This window comes from Epinephelus lanceolatus, chromosome 11 (assembly GCF_041903045.1).
Source record: "Epinephelus lanceolatus isolate andai-2023 chromosome 11, ASM4190304v1, whole genome shotgun sequence".
Lineage (NCBI taxonomy): Eukaryota > Metazoa > Chordata > Actinopteri > Perciformes > Serranidae > Epinephelus > Epinephelus lanceolatus.
This window is the reverse complement of record NC_135744.1, coordinates 45,606,227-45,626,129: the sequence shown is the minus strand read 5'-3', so window position 1 is coordinate 45,626,129 and position 19,903 is coordinate 45,606,227. Positions and strand designations below refer to the sequence as shown.

The window sequence follows — 19,903 nt, the reverse complement described above, 5'->3', positions numbered from 1 at the left end:
ATCACTAGCGTAGCATGCTACACGTACTGCCACTCTACGTTGTTATTAAAATGGCTGGAGTGACTTTTAGTTTGACAGGAAGTGAACAGCGAGCTTCTTGTTGAAAGTTCAGAGTTTGTTTCAACCGGTCACCTCCGCTCCCACCTGACCTGTACGCACTGTCTCGGTCTTTATATCACGGCCCTTTGAGGGCAGCGTCACAATCTGCCGCAGTGTCGCAGTCTGGCGCTGAGACGTCTGACGTAGCGACATGTTTGACGGGATGAGACTGAGAGTCCTTCACGAACCCCCAAAGTCTGCGTCCCTGTTATTGTATGAAACTGCTCTCAGGTCAGTTTTTAACTCTTTCAGCAGATTAAAGCTTGACGGCTCAAAACTGAGGCTGAAACTAAAAATTGTTTTCATTATTGATTCGTCTGTCGATCACTACCACGATGGATCGATCAGTTCCATGATAGATCGATCAGTTCCATGATGGATGGATCAGCGTCCTGATTTGTCCTCAGAGACGTTCAGTTCAGTGTTGCAAAGAAACCAGAAAATATTCACATTAAATCTGAATATTTGACTCTTTGTTAAATAAAAAAACTGATGAACTGATGATCAGATCAATCGGTGATTAATCAAAGAACTGATCGATTAATCTTTACAGCAGGAAACAAATGTGTTGTCTGTGTTTGTGTGTCCAGATGTGGGAGCGCTGTCACAGCTGGTGATGTCAGCGTTAGACCAAAATGCAGGAGTCACGTTACCTCCTCTAGAGGGAGCAGCTGAGCCACCAGAGGAAGGTACTGAAGGGGTTAACTCTCAAAGCTTCTCAAGGTCAAGGATGCTTCCTAGGTAGGAGGGATTCTTCCTACCTAAAAAGGGTTCTACAGAGTCTCGGTGAGACTCCTTCCTAACGTTAAGTGAACGCATGATGGACCCAGGTTAACGTGGGCCCAGTTGTGAGTCACTAAAGAGGCTCTGCTTTGAATTCAGGCAAATCGTGCACAAAGAATTATGGGTACTTCCTGTCGGCTGAGGACACACACATGTCCTTGTAAATTCTCTGAATCAATCAATCAATCAATCAATTTTATTTATAAAGCCCAATATCACAAATCACAATTTGCCTCACAGGGCTTTACAGCATACGACATCCCTCTGTCCTTATGACCCTCACAGCTGATCAGGAAAAACTCCCCAAAAAAACCCCTTTACCGGGGAAAAAAAACAGTAGAAACCTCAGGAAGAGCAACTGAGGAGAATGAGAATGAGAATTAAAAGACAAATCTTGATCAAATATTACTCCGAGGTTTCTTACAGTAGTGCTAGAGGCCAGAGCAATGCCATCTAGAGAAACTATGTCATCAAATAAAGAGTCTCTGAGTTGTTTGGGGCCAAGAACAATAACTTCAGTTTTGTCTGAATTTAACATCAGGAAATTGGTGCTCATCCAAGTTTTTATGTCTTTAAGGCAATTATGGAGTTTAGTTAATTGATTACTTTCTTCTGGCTTCATAGATAAATACAACTGAGTATCATCCGCATAACAATGGAAATTTATAGAGTGATTTCTAATGATGTTACCTAAAAGAAGCATATATAGAGTAAATAGGATTGGTCCGAGCACAGAACCTTGCGGAACTCCAAAACAAACTTTAGTACTTAAGGATGATTCATTATGAACGTCAACAAACTGAAAACGATCAGATAAATAAGATTTAAACCAGCTTAGTGCAGAACCTTTTAGGCCAATTAAGTGATCCAGTCTCTGCAGTAGAATTTGATGGTCAATTGTGTCAAACGCCGCACTAAGATCTAATAAAACAAGTACAGAGACGAGACGAAAGAAGGACACTTCAAAGGACCCTTGATGTCACATTGGTCCATCGATTCAATGATGGAAATTCGGACGTTTAAGGATCCTTGACTCTGAGAAGCACCACTTGTTCCTCCTCCTGCTCCTCCTCCTCCTCCTCCTCCTCCACCTTCTCCTGCTCCTCCTTCTGCTCCTCCTCAGTCTCATCTTCTCCTCCTTTCCTGGTTGCAGGTGTCAAACAGCCTCCTCACACCCCCAGAGAAGAGAACCCGTACGTCACCATATTGGCGAGCTGGGCGAGTCAAGAGGAACCTGACACTGACTCATCCAATGAGGATGAAGACACAGGCGCTGGCCACGCCCCCTCTGGTGCTGATGGACCAGTGAGTGAGGATCCTGCTTCTGACCCATCTTCAAACACCAACAGGTGAGTATAAAGTACTGCACTACCTGCTGCTGCGTCCTGCTGCCGACTCATGACTGATTGTGTTCTGCAGCATCCCGACCAATCGGATCGTCCCCACTCGACCAGCCCCGCCTCCTCCTCATCCTCCCAGACAATCAGCAAAGCCTGTGAAACAGAAGACCCCGCGGTACACCTGCAAACACACAAACACACACACACACACACACACAGAGAGTCACATACACCATCATCATCCTCACTGTGACCTCGTCACATGTCCACGTTTGGTCATGGACTTTCCACGTCCACATATGACGTCCAAGGTACCCTGGGTGTGTTGGTTGTTGACGTTCTGGGACGCCGTGTCAACTTCAGCCTGTTACATGCATTGTCTGTTTTCAAAATACACTTCTGTTTTCACAGGAAATGTACAGTTTGATACAGTCTCTTTCAAAATAAAAGCATGTGGTTATGTTCAGCCAACACTCAGGCCCGGGATTGTTTAGAGTCTACAGGTGTTTCTGTATCAGAATTCTGCTGTTTGTCCTGCAGGGCGGCGACCATCAGAGTGTCCAGGAAGAAGGGCGGCAGCGGGAGTTCATCTCCACAGGGCGCCGTGGTTAGAGCCAGCTGGTTGGATGTCTGGAAGGGCTTCAGGTAACATCATCAGTATCAGTATAAGTATTATCATTAATCCGACAGCCCTCCTGTGGGCCCTCGTATGGTTTATCAGATGACACATAAACAGCAGCTGTATTTACCCATCCGACAAATCATCTGAAAGCTTTGCTCCTCGTGGTTCCATTAACACGGAACATTTCAAGATACAACCACCACAATAAACACCTGTCAGACAAACAAACAATTATTACTCTCCTATAAAGTGTTATCATAACCCACAGATCAGTAATATTAAAACATACTGACAACAGTCCGGACAATCTAAATCCTGTCAAATATTTGGTCCAATCACATGATCACATCCACAGATATCCACCAACCGCTGCTGCCTCCTTTCAACCCTTCATATGTCTCCTTATTCTGTCATCATGTCTTCTGTCCTGTCTGTCTAAACATATCGACTGCTCGCTGCCAAAATGGAGGTGACCTCCTGACCTTTTCATTGACACCTCACTTCAGCCAATAGGAGCCAACATGTCTGTATCAGCCACCGAGGGCCCGCCTCCCTTCTCAGGTTACAGAGCAAATCAGTAGGCAGCAAGTAGTCAGTGAGCAGATCTGGAGCCTTCTTGTCCCACAGACTGTGAGACATGTAGAGACATGATGAAGTGATGTGTCCTCTGTGTCCTCTGTGTCTCTGTGTCTCTGTGTCTCTGTGTCCTCTGTGTCTCTGTGTCCTCTGTGTCCTCTGTGTTTGATTCACAGTCAGATCCTGAAGAGACCTTTGTGTCTGTGTTCATCACTCTTTCACTCACAATCATTCACTTCATTGTTTTACCTCACAAACACATGTTGATTTGCTACTGTCAATTCTGACTGTGTGACGCTGAGTCATCTGGTCCCACTGTCTTTACACCTCATACCTCCCAGTCCTCCCAGTTCCCCCAGTCCTTCCAGTCCTCCCAGTCCTCCCACTTCTCCCAGTCCTCCCAGTCATCTGCAGCAGCTTTGTTCAAGAGAACATTCAGATAAAAACCTTTTTATTAAACATGTCTGACTCAGTAACAGAAGCTCTGACAGAGATTCTGAGTGTTGGGAGAAACCACAGTGTTTCCTTTCAGATGAGACCATGTGTGTACATTTTACTGTGGGTTTGATTCTGAAAGAATCTTTTTAAGATGAATTTAGGGTCATTTTAAGACTTTAATAACAAACCTCAGTGATCTGTCCCTCAGACTCTGGTGCTGCAGTATTCACAGAGACATTAAGTTGAGTCCATCAGTAACAGTGTGTTAGTGAAGCTGCATCAGACCGGTCAGGTGATCATTTAAATGTAAAACAACAGGAGATGCAGAACTGACCCCTGAGGGACACCAGACCAACAGCTGTTCATCAGGACAGATGGATGGACGGAGGCAGATAGAGACAAAGATAAACAGACATGTCTTCTCTCTTTGTCTCACAGACACAGTGTTTTATGGGTGACTTTGGACGGACAGCTGATGTCTCTGTGGAAAAAACGCACAGTAAGTGTCTGTCTGTCTGTCTGTCTGTCTGTGGATACATACCTGTCTGTCTTCCTGTCAGTGATGGGTGTGTTTGTTTCTTTGATCAGGACCGCTTCAGTGAGCTGCTCTTTCACGTCTCCAGTATCACCAATGTGAAGAAACAGGACAAAGGCAGATTCTCCATTTACTTCAAGAAGAAACATTATGACTTCATGGCTCATAATGACGGTGAGATCATCACTGCTGTCACCACCACCGCCGTTCACGCTGCATCCGAAAATAAAACTGAGTCTATGCAGCAGAAATAATAACACCATCAAACAACCTAAAAGCAATGTTTTATCATATGGTCATGTCTCACCTGAGATGTAATATTTACCTTCATATCACTGTAGATATCTCAGCTGATACCTACGCACCTGTCACACGTACATACGTGTGACAGGTGCACATTCTTACTTATTGAACACCTTTTAAAGGAGAAGTCTGGTATTTTGCACTTTGAGCCCAATTTCTGGGTTGTTTATGATGAAATAGAGTGGCTAAGACCAAAACAGTGACAATTGCTCATTTTCAGAGAATTTGTCTTTCCCCAGCCTGGCTTATCACTGCTGCCTATGGCCATGTGTGAACCTGTCCTCAAACCACCCTAAACATTCGTTTCCAAAGCCATGAAACTCACCGAGTGCTCAGTGGTGTTCGCTGATGTTCTGGCATAAAAATCGTAGCAAACTTTGGTTTTTGTGATGATTTATTTGACATTTTGTCTACCCTATTGGTTTTCTATAGAAGCCTCATTATCGGAAACGTAAAGGGGGTTGTTTACAACAAGGCTGTAGTCATTGTAGTCTTTTAGCTCACCGAAAGTGCCGACTCGACAGAGCTGTGTGCGGTCCTGGAGGAAGGGAGGTCAATGACAGCTCCTCTTCGGAGGAATTCTCCCACAGTCACTGACTGCACAAAACTTGCCCATTATTACTCTCTTGTAAACGACCTTCACAGTATGATGCCTTGAAACACAACGCCAACCTTCTTGTTTTCTGTGTCCCATTACATTGCAATGGTTTCCTGCCAGTTGGCGACACCCACGTAAAGGAGCATTATCGCCATCAAGTGGGCTGGAGTGTATAATGCTTCAGGGTCAAACGAATGATCAAGTGGAAGTTTACCCATGGGTGTGAGGCAGCTGAAAATATAGCTCCACAATTGAGATGAACAGCGAAAACACGGATGGAAACCAGAGTTTGCTACGATTTTTATGTCAGAATATTAGCGAACACCACTGAGCACTCGGTGAGTTTCATGGCTTTGGAAACGAATGTTTAGGGTGGTTTGAGGACAGGTTCACACATGGCCATAGGCAGCAGTGATAAGCCAGGCTGGGGAAAGACATATTATCTGAGAAGGACCAATCATCACTATTTTGGTCTTAGCCACTCTATTTTATCATAAACAACCCAGCAATGGAGCTCAAAGTGCAAAATACCAGACCTCTCCTTTAACGTGTCAGAGAAAAGCCCAACGTGTTCTCATCTCGTCACATATGGACGCTTTGTCAGGGGACTTTCACGTCTACATATTACACCCAAGGTATCGTCCTGTGTCTCCTGGTGACATTCTGAGAGGGGACATCAACAAATCACCTGGTTTAAAAAAAAACATCCAAGGTCATAGTCCAGGGTTCCAGGGTGCAACAGGCGCCGTCCAGCCAACCGGCGGCGTATCATAACACCATCCAACCGTGTTAACAACTGACACCGCCTGGCAGCACATACCACCGCTAAAGGTGGCGTTACAGCGGTCAGGTGTCTGACTCCAAAATCACTGACAAAGTGTTTGATGACTTCAGAATGAGAACAGGTGTTTGTGGGTACGCTCATTTATATGTTCAGCTACGGGTCATCAGCTGCGTCCAACTGTACCAGGATCAGTAAAAAATGGTGGCTGCGTGCTGAATGAGCAGGACGGAGGTTATCTGCAGGAAGATGTCGAGGGACGTTGAGGGACAAACAGTCTCCAGGCTGAATCTGTTTTGTACTGATTATTCTTCTTGGTTTTCTCGTCTCTCAGAGGTCCATGAAGGTTGGGTCACGTCTCTGCTAGCATCTCGAGGGCAGCCAAGCCCCGCCCCCCCAGAACTCCATGGACAAATCACCATCAAGGACCCGCGGAGCCGCGCCTACGCCGCCCTGTGGGGTCACGACCTCTGGATTTACCCCAGCAAGGAAGGCTTCCAGCTGGGTCTCGCCTCCTTCTCCGTCCCCCTGAACGTGGCCACGGTCAAACCCACAGGAAAACACTCCTTCACCCTCATCACGCCATACAGGAGCTTCAAGTATGCACCTGTCTGTCTCCACCTGTCTCTGTCCCTGTCTGTCTCTATCTGTGTCTCTGTCTGTCTGTCTGTCTGTCTCTGTTCTTGTCTGTCCTTATCTGTCTATGTCTGTCTGGCTCTGTCTGTCTGTCTCTGTCTCTGTCTGTCTGTCTGTCTGTCACTGTCTGTGTCTGTGTCTGTCTCTGTCTCCCTGTCCTTGTATCTCTGTCTCTGTCTCTGTCTCCACCTGTCTGTCTCTCTATGGTCAGACCTACAGGAAAACACTTCTTTACCCTCATCCCACCCCACAGAAGCTTCAAGTACAACCGTCCATCTCCACCTGTCTGTCTCCACCTGTCTGTCTCTACCTGTGTAACGTTCTTTCTTGTGTTCTTCCCGCCCCCTGTCTCCTCTTGTCTCCCCTTGGCCCCGCCCCCTGCCTGCAGCCTGTCTGTTGATTCGTCAAAGGACCTGTCCATGTGGTTGGACAGTCTGTCTTCATCTATCCGCAGCGCTCTGTCCAGCAGCCAGGTGGCGCTGCGTCTCTGGGAAAACCCCGACAACAAGGTGTGCGGTGACTGTGGCTCAGCCAATCCTGAGTGGGCGTCGGTCAACCTGCTGCTGGTCATCTGTCAGGCCTGTGCAGGTACGAGCTAACGAAGGCTAATCACGTGTACAACACACCTGGACCTGGACTTGGACATGACTGCTGGTGTCAAACCAGGTCGACTCAGACGATGACTCACACGACTCAGACAATGACCCAGATGACTCAGACGTTGACTCAGATGACGACTCAGATGACTCAGACGATGACTCAGATGACGACTCAGATGATGACTCAGACGACTCAGACAATGACTCAGACAATGACTCAGACGATGACTCAGACAACGACTCAGACGATGACTCAGACGACTCAGACAATGACTCAGACAATGACTCAGATGACTCAGACAATGACTCAGACGGCGACTCAGATGATGACTCAGATAACTCAGACGACGACTCAGACGATGACTCAGATGACTCAGACGATGACTCAGACGACGACTCAGACGACGACTCAGACGATGACTCAGACGATGACTCAGATGACTCAGACGACTCAGACGATGACTCAGATGACTCAGACGACTCAGACAATGACTCAGACAATGACTCAGACAATGACTCAGACGATGACTCAGACAACGACTCAGACGATGACTCAGACGACTCAGACAATGACTCAGACAATGACTCAGATGACTCAGACAATGACTCAGACGGCGACTCAGATGATGACTCAGATAACTCAGACGACGACTCAGACGATGACTCAGATGACTCAGACGATGACTCAGACGACGACTCAGACGAAGACTCAGACGATGACTCAGACGATGACTCAGATGACTCAGACGACTCAGACGATGACTCAGATGACTCAGACGATGACTCAGACGACTCAGACGATGACTCAGATGACTCAGACGACTCAGACGATGACTCAGATGACTCAGACGATGACTCAGATGACTCAGACGACTCAGACGATGACTCAGATGACTCAGACGATGACTCAGATGACTCAGACAACTCAGACGACGACTCAGATGATGACTCAGATAACGACTCAGATTATTTAGATGAGCAGTCACCTGAACTACCTGAGGACAGGTGTCCAACACAACTGTGTTTAATGCTAATGTTGCTAGCAGGTGTATTGGTTTAAATACAGAATGCTAATGTTGCTAACAGATACATTAGTTTTAATGCAGAATGATAATATTGCTAAAAGGGGTCTGTTCTCAGGTCAGCATCGAGCTCTGGGCACCAACCTGTCCAAGGTACGCAGTCTGAAGATGGACAACAAGGTCTGGACTGAACCACTCATACAGGTGAGGGGGGGACTGAACCACTTGTACAGGTGAGGGGGGGACTGAACCACTTGTACAGGTGAGGGGGGGACTAAACCACTCATACAAGTGGAGGGGGGGTGAACCACTCATACAGGTGAGGTGGGGACTGAACCACTCACACAAGGGGGGGGGGACTGAGCCACTTGTACAGGTGAGGGGGGGACTGAGCCACTCATACAAGTGGGGGGGGGGACTGAACCACTCATACAAGTGTGGGGGGCTGAGCCACTTGTACAGGTGGCATGTCTGACTTTTAACCTGTTCCCCTCCCAGCTGTTTGTTACCTATGGTAACCGGCTGGCCAATCAGATGTGGGCTCCAGCGGTACCGGCTGCGGAGCAGCTGCTTCCCGAGTCGTCTGACGAGGAGAGGTTCAGGTTCATCCAGGACAAATACAGCAGGGGGCGCTACAGACGAGTCCACGCTCTGGCCTCTTCACACTCTCTGATGGATCAGGTCTGACTCCGTTCACACTTGTAGACTCGTTACAGTGGTAACAGATGTCAGGTTGGGTAGAGTCTGATACGTACGACCTCTGACAGTCACACAGGATGTAACATGTTTGTTTAACATGATCAGCTGTAGATGAGTCGATACAAACATCACCTGGACGTGTGTGATGGTGATGATGGTGTGTGTGTGTGTGTGTTTCAGAGGCTGCGTCAGGTGGTATGTGGAGACGACGTGGAGGAGACGATGTCTCTGATCTGCTCCGGAGCAAAGGTCTGATGGTCTCAGACTTTGGTCCTTCATGAACCATAATAAGTCATTAATGATTGATCTCACACACACACACACACACACACACACACAGGTGTCATAATAATAATTTGACACATATGGCTGTAAATATGTTTTCAGTGTTTTTATTTCATGTTTAATGACATCACACAGATGACATCACACAGATGACATCACACATGAAGTTTACCTGAAAAGATAAATGTAAATATAGATATTTACATCAGTCCCAGTTTCCTGTTTGTGTCTCTGTTGTTCAGTATTTGATGTTTTTCTGAACGACTCCTCAGGAGGTCGTTTTTTTTGTTACAACAGGAAGTTGAAGTGTTTCATTGTTTGGGGAGTGACACAATAAGAGTCACGTCTCAGCAGCCAATCAGGATCCATGAAATAACTGATGTGTTTCTCTTGTCATGGTGACTGCACCAACGTGACTCTAGTCTGCTTTCCATCCACCTGTTTTCATTTGCATTTCCAACAACTGAGAAAAAAAGGCCAAAATATCGCAAAAAGGTTTTTACGCTTGGAGGGGGTGGAAAAGTCAGCGTGTCAATATTAGGAAAATGCGACTTTTGGCAATGGAAACAGATTTAGTGAATAAACAATGACGTAGGCTCCCAAATCCTACTTCTACTTCACACACACACCTGTGTGAACTGAGAGAGGTAATTACTCCAGTGTCAAGTGAGTGTATTTCACAACTTACCTGAATAGACTGGACGTGTTGAATACCGCTGCATCATGTGCGCTGCCTGGTGTACCAACACAGACATCACAGCATTATGTAGGCTACGCTGACAACGCTGATATGAGTGTAATGAGGGCTCTCGCAGTGGCCAAGAAGTTCCCAAGGAATCTCTCCATCTCGTCGTAGTCATGGATGTGCCGGTAATTGTTTACATCAGTTGTGGACATGAGACGCTCTCAATGACATCATCTCACGGCGCCCTCTTCTGCTACGGGTGTTCTTTTGCATTTTTATTTTTGACGAGAAGCGGCACCTTCTGCTCGACCTGTTGACTCCCAATACTCGCAAAACAATAATGAATGAAGATGTGCATAAATTCGCATTTTCTTTTGCACATTTTCACAAAATTTGCGTAAAATTTGCGATACATTTGGATGGAAACCCAGTTACTGTGTCTTAGTGCTGTTAGCATTAGCATTGTTAGCTTTAGTTAGCATGTGGAACGTGTTTTCAGTCAGGTAGAGAACACCTGGTGTGACATCACTGAGAGAAGTGTGACAGGTGATGTTACCTGTGTGCAGGTGTGTCAGTCAGACCCTCAGAGCCCCTCCCCCATCCTGCTGGCCGAGAGGGCTGGGAAGGCTCTGCAAACTGAGCTGCTCCGCCTCAACGAGTACACAGGTAGCACACGCACACACGCACACACATACACACACACACACACACAGGTAACAGCTCTATGTAAATCTGGTCTCTGCTGACCTCCTGTGGTGAACCATCTCACCTGGCTGCAGTGATGTCAGACTCAGTGCCCTGTGATGTCACTGGTGGTTTATTTATCTACTTTTATTTTCATTCAGACGTCCCGCCGTACCTGCCACAGTCAGCCAATAGGAGAGCTGACTCCGCCCCCTCAGGTAGGATGGAACACACAGATTAAAAGTGACTGCAGGAGTGAAACATGATGATGAACAGACTTCAGGAAAATGAGACCAAAAGGCCACTGTAGATCTGATGAAGTCATTCTGTTCACTGTGTGTGTGTGTGTGTGATACCTGTGTGTGCAGGTGAGGAAGAGGAGGAGCTTCATGGTAAACTGGAGGACGATCGTTTCCTCTTCTCATTAGAAAATGATTCAGCTGCATGTGACGTCCTCGACCTGCGAGAAGTTCTCTCAGTGTTCCTCAAGGATGGGTAAATATTATAAATACTACTGATACTACTTCCTGTACTTGATTTCTGACTTCCTCTAGTTGACTTATTACTTCCTGTACTTGATTTCTGACTTCCTGTATTTCAGTTCAATTCAATTTTATTTATAAAGCCCAATATCACAAATCACAATTTGCCTCACAGGGCTTTACAGCATACGACATCCCTCTGTCCTTATGACCCTCACAGCTGATCAGGAAAAACTCCCCAAAAAAACCCTTTAACGGGGAAAAAAACGGTAGAAACCTCAGGAAGAGCAACTGAGGAGGGATCCCTCTTCCAGGACGGACAGACGTGCAATGGATGTCGTACAGAACAGATCAGCATAATAAATTAACAGTAATCCGTATGACACAATGAGACAGAGAGAGAGAGAGACAGAGAGAGAGACAGAGAGAGAGAGAGACAGAGAGAGAGAGATGCAGGTAATGACAGTAGCTTACAACAACATTATTGAAAGTAATAATATTATAGTTATAGTTCTGGCTACTGTGGTACAATATGTTGAAAGTATGTGTTAATATCTGGCAGTATACATGTGTGACAATAGTCATATGTGTATAATAACAGTAGAAGTATGACTAATGACTAATGATGGCAGCAGCAGCAGGAGGCATCTGGCAGGACCACGGCAGCAGCACAACCACACACGTCACGCTGTCCAGGCACCGCTGTGATATGAGTTCATCTGAGAGACAGTGGAGCACAAAGGCTCCGGAGAAGAAGTCGAGTTAGTGACATCCACAATGGCCGAGTTAGCAAGATGCAGTAATAGAATACGAGAGAGAGAGAGAGAGAGAGAGAGAAGGAGAGAAGGTACCCGGTGTATTATAGGGGGTCCTCTGGCAGACTAGGCCTAAGTCAGCCTAACTAGGGGCTGGTACAGGGCAAGCCTGAGCCAGCCCTAACTATAAGCTTTATCAAAGAGGAAAGTCTTAAGTCTAGTCTTAAATGTGGAGACGGTGTCTGCCTCCCGGACCGTAACAGGAAGATGATTCCACAGGAGAGGAGCCTGATAGCTGAAGGCTTACAGTAATCCAGCCTTGAGGTAACAAAAGCGTGGACCAATTTTTCTGCATCTTTTCGGGTCAGGATAGGCCTAATTTTCACAATATTACGCAGATGAAAAAATGCAGTCCGTGAGGTTTGTTTTAAATGAGAATTAAAAGACAAATCTTGATCAAATATTACTCCGAGGTTTCTTACGGTAGTGTTAGAGGCCAGAGCAATGCCATCTAGAGAAACTATGTCATCAGATAAAGAGTCTCTGAGTTGTTTGGGGCCAAGAACAATAACTTCAATTTTGTCTGAATTTAACATCGGGAAATTGGTGCTCATCCAGGTTTTTATGTCTTTAAGGCAGTTATGGAGTTTAGTTAATTGATTACTTTCTTCTGGCTTCATAGATAAATACAACTGAGTATCATCCGCATAACAATGGAAATTTATAGAGTGATTTCTAATGATGTTACCTAAAGGAAGCATATATAGAGTAAATAGGATTGGTCCGAGCACAGAACCTTGCGGAACTCCAAAACAAACTTTGGTACGTAAGGATGATTCATTATGAACGTCAACAAACTGAAAACGATCAGATAAATAAGATTTAAACCAGCTTAGTGCAGAACCTTTTAGGCCAATTAAGTGATCCAGTCTCTGCAGTAGAATTTGATGGTCAATAGTGTCAAACACCACACTAAGATCTAATAAAACAAGTACAGAGACAAGTCCTTTGTCTGAAGCAATCAGAAGGTCATTTGTAATTTTAACTAGTGCTGTCTCAGTGCTATGATGCACTCTAAATCCTGACTGAAATGCCTCAAATAAATTATTATCATGGAGAAAATCACACAGCTGGTCTGCGACTACTTTCTCAAGGATCTTTGACATAAAGGGAAGATTAGATATTGGTCTATAGTTGGCTAACACCTCTGGATCCAGGGTGGGCTTTTTTAGTAGAGGTTTAATTACAGCTACCTTAAAAGACTGTGGTACATAGCCTGTTAATAAGGATATATTGATCATATCTAATATATGAGTGTTAACTAAAGGAAAGACCTCCTTAAGTAGCCTAGTTGGGATGGGGTCTAAGAGACACGTTGATGATTTAGATGAAGAAATCACTGCGGTCAGTTCTTGAAGAGAAATTGGGGAGAAGCAATCTAAATATATATTAGGTCTTACAGCTGTGTTTGAGGTTAGATAGGTACTATCTGAGGACAGGAGGTCATGAATTTTGCCTCTAATAGTTAGAATTTTGTCATTAAAAAAGCTCATAAAATCATTACTGCTAAGGGCTAAAGGAATACAAGGCTCAATAGAGCTTTGACTCTCAGTCAGCCTGGCTACAGTGCTGAAAAGAAACCTGGGGTTGTTCTTATTGTCTTCTATTAATGCTGAGTAATAGTTTGCTCTGGCATTGCGGAGGCCCCTCTTATAAGTTTTGAGACTGTCTGTCCAGATTAAATGAGATTCTTCCAGTTTGGTCAATCGCCAATTCCTTTCAAATTTTCGCGATATTTGTTTTAACTTACGGGTTTGAGAGTTATACCAAGGAGCGAACTTTCTTTGCTTTGTTAACTTCTTTTTAAGAGGAGCTACAGAGTCGAGTGTTGTTCGCAGCGAGCCTACGGCGCTATCGACAAAATGATCAAAGTCGGTACAGGAAACCTCTGTTACTGAGGGACTTGGTATTGAATTTAATGACAGTGTAATTTTTTCCTTAAATTTTGCGATAGCACTATCTGATAAACATCTATTATAGTAACTGTTGCTGAGTGGCGTGTAATCGAGTAAAAAGAAATCAAAAGTAATCAGATAATGATCCGATAGCGAGGAATTCTGTGGAAAGACTGTTAGGTTATCAATTTCAATTCCTTACATCAGAACTAGATCGAGGGTATGGTTAAAACAGTGAGTGGGTTCATGTACACCCTGACTGAAGCCAGTGGAGTCTATTAATGAGATAAACGCGGTAGCCAGGGAGTCATTATCAACGTCGACATGAATGTTAAAATCACCTACAATAATAACTTTATCTGATTTAAGAACTAAACTGGATAAAAACTCTGAGAATTCAGAAACAAATTCAGAATACGGGCCAGGAGCACGGTACACTATAACAAATAAAAGTGGCTGCGAGGTTTTCCAGGTCGGACGTAAAAGACTAAGAACGAGGCTTTGAAATGAATTATAATCCAGTTTAGGTTTAGGGCTGATTAACAGACTAGAGTTAAAAATGGCTGCAACTCCCCCTCCTCGGCCGCTGCCTCGAGGAATGTGGGTATTATTATGACTGGGAGGAGTGGACTCATTAAGAGTAACATATTCATCTTGACACAGCCAGGTTTCTGTGAGACTGAGTAAATCAATATGATTATCTGATATTAATTCGTTTACTAACACTGCTTTAGACGATAGAGACCTGATATTTAACAGTCCACATTTAATTCTCCTGTTTTGTCTTTCTGTCACAGAAGAGGTTTTAATTTTTATGAGGTTGTTATGCACAACTCCTCTTTGTTTAATTTTAGATTTAAATAATGTAGGTGGTCGGGGGACAGACACCGTTTGTATAAAACTATGAAAACTATGGCTGGGTAACTGAACTAGAAGCTCAGAGAGGCGTATAGGACTGTGACTCTGAGTCCTGGTCTCAACTCTGGGTTGTCAGGGATTTAAATTACTAATAAAGTTTGCCAGGTTCCTAGAAATGAGAGCAGCTCCATCCAAAGTGGGATGAATGCTGTCTCTCCTAATAAGACCAGGTTTTCCCCAGAAAGTTTGCCAATTATTAACGAAACCCACATCGTTTGCTGGACACCACCTGGACAGCCACCGATTAAGTGATGACATGCGGCTAAACATGTCATCAGTGGTCAGATTTGGGAGGGGTCCAGAGAAAACTACGGAATCCGACATCGTTTTTGCATATTCACACACCGAGGCAATATTAATTTTAGTGACCTCCGATTGGCGTAACCGGGTGTCATTGCCGCCGACATGAATAACAATCTTACTGAATCTACGTTTAGCTTTAGCCAGCAGTATATATATATATATATCTTCCCACGAAAACGGGCATATTAAATGGATATTAAAACACTTTAAAACTTACACGTCAGGAGTTCTTACCTGTCGGGATCCTTCGGGAAACGGTGGAAGGCCAGGTGCGGGGTGTTCCACTGATAGTTGTTGCAGTTAATTGCACTACACTGTTTTCTTTTACTTCTTTTCTCCTCTCTCCTTCACATCTTGCATGTTGTCTGGGCGCAACAGTCCAAGCTCAACAGTCCAAGCTCAACAGTCCAAAATGGCGGCAGCGCCCCTAGTGGCTGTTGGCAGAAATTCAACAGAGCTTCGCCTCTTGGTATCCATGCTCTTTGCTTCCTGAACTTGATTTCTAACTTCCTGTACTTGTTTTCTGACTTCCTGTATTTGACTTACTACTTCCTGTACTTGATCTCTGACTTCCTGTACTCGATTTCTGATTTCCTGTTCTTCATTTCTGACCTCCTGTATTTGACTTACTACTTCCTGTACTTGTTTTTTTACTCCTTGGCTTTTAACCTAGCATGAGACTCTGCTCTTGTTTTACTGTTTTATTGTTTTTATTGTTTGTTTTATGTTTTTATTTTTGTACAGCACTTTGTTTCAGCTGTGGTTGTTTTTAAAGTGCTCTATAAATAAAGTTGAGTTGAGTTGAGTTTTCTGACTGCCTGTACTTGATTTCCTGTGTTCTCAGACTGGTTCATCAGTTTGAGATGGTGACGCTGAGCGATCAGATGATCTGTGCTGCTGACAACAAGGAGGCACTGCTGAGTCACCTGGTTCACATCCTGAAGGTACACCTGAGTGCCTCTGTGAGGACAGAGTGTCAGACAGTAGAAGAAGAAAAGAGGACAAAGTGTCCTCACTTTCAGACGTCTCTGTCTCAGGGTTCAGTTTAAATTTAGACTTTTAGGATGTCCAGACTTTGGTTATCAACTCATGAAATGTTGCCACTACCAACGTCAGGACATCAACAAATGCACCTGGTTAGGTTAGAAAAAAAATTCATGGTTTTGCTCAACATTCATACAGGAAGTGAATGGCAGCATCATAGGTGAAAGTCCAGTGTTTGTTGGACGCATCCAGAAAAGTTTTTTGGTGTATGGGCCAGGCGAGCAGCTCCATTTGAATAAATAGGCGCCATTTTGGCGACCGGTAACTCGTTAATATTAAAATCTACGTTCAAAATTCACACACTACACAAAGTACACACAGTATAGTGTGTGTACTTTGTGTAGTGTGTGTACTAGCTGTACATGTACTGACAGAAGTATTTGATTTGAGAAACAACACTACTCATCACTATAACCTGAGTTTATGTTTCTAGGTGATTCTCCCAGGGGGCGTGAGTTATGCAGAGGTGGGCGGAGCTTCTGCAGCCAGTAAAGTGTGTGTCGTAGAAGTGGGTGGAGCTTCTATTCACTCTGATGCCTGGTTGTTGCTGTGGGAGGACGGAGTCAGCATACATCCCGTCCACAGACACACACAGCAGCCTCTGAAGATGGATCTGAGCGCGCTCAGTCACCACGGTAACAGTGTTTATTGTCTCTTACAGATGACACGTCACACATGTGTTTGCACTGTTAGATCTGAAAGGCTTTGTTTCTGTATGTATTTAATATGAGGAGAAACATGGACCCAGCTGGAGTCCCACAGGGCTCCGTCCTGGGTCCTCCACTTTTCACATGTTAGCAAAGCAGACCGAGTTCGTCTCTATGCAGACGAAACGCAGCTTTCTACAGCTGTTGGTACAGAAGATCTGAGCCTGTTACATGTTTTAAATATTATATATTATAAATATGATATTTTCTGAGATCAGTGTGAGAACATCTGCAGTTGAGTCGGGACAGAACCAGGAGTTTTATTCATTTCCTAAAATAGAAACCAGCTCACAGGTAACTCAAATATGTCTCACACTGCAGGTAAGAAATCTGTGTGTTATTATTCTCTGTCATCTCAGTGTCCTGTCAGGTTCGATGAAGACAGAAATATCAGTGTTTTAAATAAAGAAATAATGTATGCTCTGGGTGTTGCGTTCACAGACCCTCAGTATTTTTCAGTTCAATGTCACCAGATGTGGAAAATGTTTTATCAGCTGAAAGAGACATGTTTGATCTCAGTGTCACTAACTTGAGATGTAACAAGGTTAAACTGGTGTGAATGAACAAAAAAAAAAACAACAACCTGTGAATCAAAGTTTGATTTACATTCTTTTTCAGAAATGGATCCATCAGAAAACATCATCACCATGGCGACGGCCGACAGGTGTGAAACTTTTCTCTCATCAACAGATTCTTAAAGTCCAGTTCAGACCAAAGACTCGCAACGAGATGAAACGTGTCAGAGAAAAGTGTCAGTGGTGTGAACTGGCCGATCTGAGCTCGACTCAAGCCAGCTGATGGTGTCACCTGACACTCAGCTGGTCAAATGGCCGGTGGCTGGTTTTAAAGTACATCACCTGTTTCAGCAGCCAATCAGCTTGTAGTGAAGTCCACTGGTCAAGTCAAAATGACCACAGACAGCGTGTTGGCTTGCTGCAGCAGGTGCTCCGTCCCCACTGAGCCCTCTGTTTCTGTCCTCACTGTGTGCCATTGTCAGACAGTGGGTCACTGCTGCTGCTGGCTGTATCAATAAATATATCAATCAATCAATTTTATTTAGAAAGCCCAATATCACAAATCACAATTTGCCTCACAGGGCTTTACAGCATACGACATCCCTCTGTCCTTAAAAGAAGAAAAACTCCCCAAAAAAAACTTTAATGGCAGAAAAAATATGGTAGAAAGCTCAGGAAGAGCAACTGAGGAGGGATCCGTATGACACAATGAGACAGAGAGAGAGAGAGATGCAGGTAATGACAGTAGCTTACAACAACATTATTGAAAGTAATAATATTATAGTTATAGTTCTGGCTACTGTGGTACAATATGTTGAAAGTATATATTAATATCTGGTAGTATACATGTGTGACAATAATCATATGTGTATAATAACAGTAGAAGTATGACTAATGAGAGAAGGTGCCCGGTGTATTATAGGGGGGTCCTCCGGCAGACTAGGCCTAAGTCAGCCTAACTAGGGGCTGGTACAGGGCAAGCCTGAGCCAGCCCTAACTATAAGCTTTATCAAAGAGGAAAGTCTTAAGTCTAGTCTTAAATGTGGAGACGGTGTCTGCCTCCCGGACCGTAACAGGAAGATGATTCCACAGGAGAGGAGCCTGATAGCTGAAGGCTCTGGCTCCTGATCTACTTTTGGAGACTTTAGGGACCACGAGTAACCCTGCGTTCTCAGAGCGCAGTGTTCTGGTGGGATAATATGGCACTATGAGCTCTCTAAGATATGACGGAGCTTGACCATTTAGAGCTTTATAAGTTAACAGTAGGATTTTAAATTCAGTTCTGGATTTTACAGGGAGCCAGTGCAGAGAAGCTAAAACAGGAGAAATATGATCTTGTTTCTTAGTTCCTGTTAGTACACGTGCTGCTGCATTCTGAATTAGCTGGAGAGTTTTTAAGGACTTACTACAGCTACCTGATAATAGAGAGTTACAGTAATCCAGCCTAGAGGTAACAAAAGTGTGGACCAATTTTTCTGCATCTTTTCGGGTCAGGATAGGCCTAATTTTCACAATATTATGCAGATGAAAAAATTATGAAGTTAAGTTAACTGATCAGTTTCTTCTGGCTTCATAGATAAATACAGCTGCGTATCATCCGCATAACAATGGAAATTTACAGAGTGATTTCTAATGATGTTACCTAAAGGAAGCATATATAGAGTGAATAGGATTGGTAGTGCTTATGCCCCGCCCACACACAAACATTCTCATTGACTGATGAATTGGTGCTGGTTATTTATATTATTGTGGCGTATTGATTATGAATACAGTCCGTCTGATGCTGGTTACACAGAGTTGTTGACTAGAGATGATACACCGTCTCATCGTGGTAACGATTATATTTCCTGACGTCTGACTGGCTGAACTCCCAGAGGTAAATGTGACATCACAGGCTAGGTCTTGTTTTTCTCACCAGGAGGGTGTTGTTGCGTTTCGAGGAGCAGCACAGTTGTCAGTCCTGGTTCGACCACCTGCAGAGAGCTCTGGCCAATCAGAGAGCAGCTCCACAACGTCCACCTGCACCCAATCGGAGCTCAGCTCGTCAGTCTCTGTACCCGGTGATAGATGTGGACTCGAGGGGTTCAGTCCCGCCGGCTGTGGAGCGCTGCATCTCCCACATCACAGCCTTCGGTCCGAACACTTCATGTACACACAGTCAGAAACTCTGAGACGGTCAGAGAGGACTGAGGCATCATGGGACATTCTGTCTGTCTGTGTCTCTCAGGTCTGAAGGTGGAGGGCGTGTACCGTCGCTGTGGTCTCGCCAGCAAAGTCAATGGATTGGTGAAGGCTCTGATGGCATCACCCAGCTCTGCCCCTCTGGAGAATGACGAGCAGGGTGTCTTAGACGCTGGCTCCGCCCTCAAACAATATGTCCGCCAGCAAGAGAGTTTGATCCCCGACAGAGACCGCCAGCAGTGGGTCCACGCTGCAGGTTAGTACATGTACCTGAACTGTGTGTTTAATGTACCTGTGTGTCAGGAGTCTGTACAACCGTGCTGCAGTGTTTGTATAAGCGTCATGGTGATGGTGACAT

The 19,903-nt window shown here is 44.7% G+C and overlaps 1 protein-coding gene across 4 annotated transcripts in view; it reads left to right on the top strand.

Moving 5' to 3' along the window:
• Positions 1 to 19,903, top strand: part of LOC117269406 (arf-GAP with Rho-GAP domain, ANK repeat and PH domain-containing protein 1) — a 62,670-nt gene that overhangs the window by 12,183 nt on the left and 30,584 nt on the right. For all 4 annotated transcript variants that reach the window (XM_078172706.1, XM_078172708.1, XM_078172705.1 and 1 more), the window contains exons 5-23: positions 690 to 788; positions 2,036 to 2,231; positions 2,302 to 2,397; positions 2,763 to 2,867; positions 4,297 to 4,357; positions 4,447 to 4,567; positions 6,410 to 6,674; positions 7,100 to 7,299; positions 8,451 to 8,536; positions 8,831 to 9,013; positions 9,212 to 9,280; positions 10,568 to 10,667; positions 10,847 to 10,903; positions 11,054 to 11,180; positions 15,943 to 16,042; positions 16,576 to 16,777; positions 17,468 to 17,513; positions 19,283 to 19,497; positions 19,592 to 19,801. In XM_078172706.1, coding sequence (XP_078028832.1) covers positions 690 to 788; positions 2,036 to 2,231; positions 2,302 to 2,397; positions 2,763 to 2,867; positions 4,297 to 4,357; positions 4,447 to 4,567; positions 6,410 to 6,674; positions 7,100 to 7,299; positions 8,451 to 8,536; positions 8,831 to 9,013; positions 9,212 to 9,280; positions 10,568 to 10,667; positions 10,847 to 10,903; positions 11,054 to 11,180; positions 15,943 to 16,042; positions 16,576 to 16,777; positions 17,468 to 17,513; positions 19,283 to 19,497; positions 19,592 to 19,801 — 2,538 coding nt within the window. The remainder of the gene's footprint in view (positions 1 to 689; positions 789 to 2,035; positions 2,232 to 2,301; positions 2,398 to 2,762; positions 2,868 to 4,296; positions 4,358 to 4,446; positions 4,568 to 6,409; positions 6,675 to 7,099; positions 7,300 to 8,450; positions 8,537 to 8,830; positions 9,014 to 9,211; positions 9,281 to 10,567; positions 10,668 to 10,846; positions 10,904 to 11,053; positions 11,181 to 15,942; positions 16,043 to 16,575; positions 16,778 to 17,467; positions 17,514 to 19,282; positions 19,498 to 19,591; positions 19,802 to 19,903) is intronic.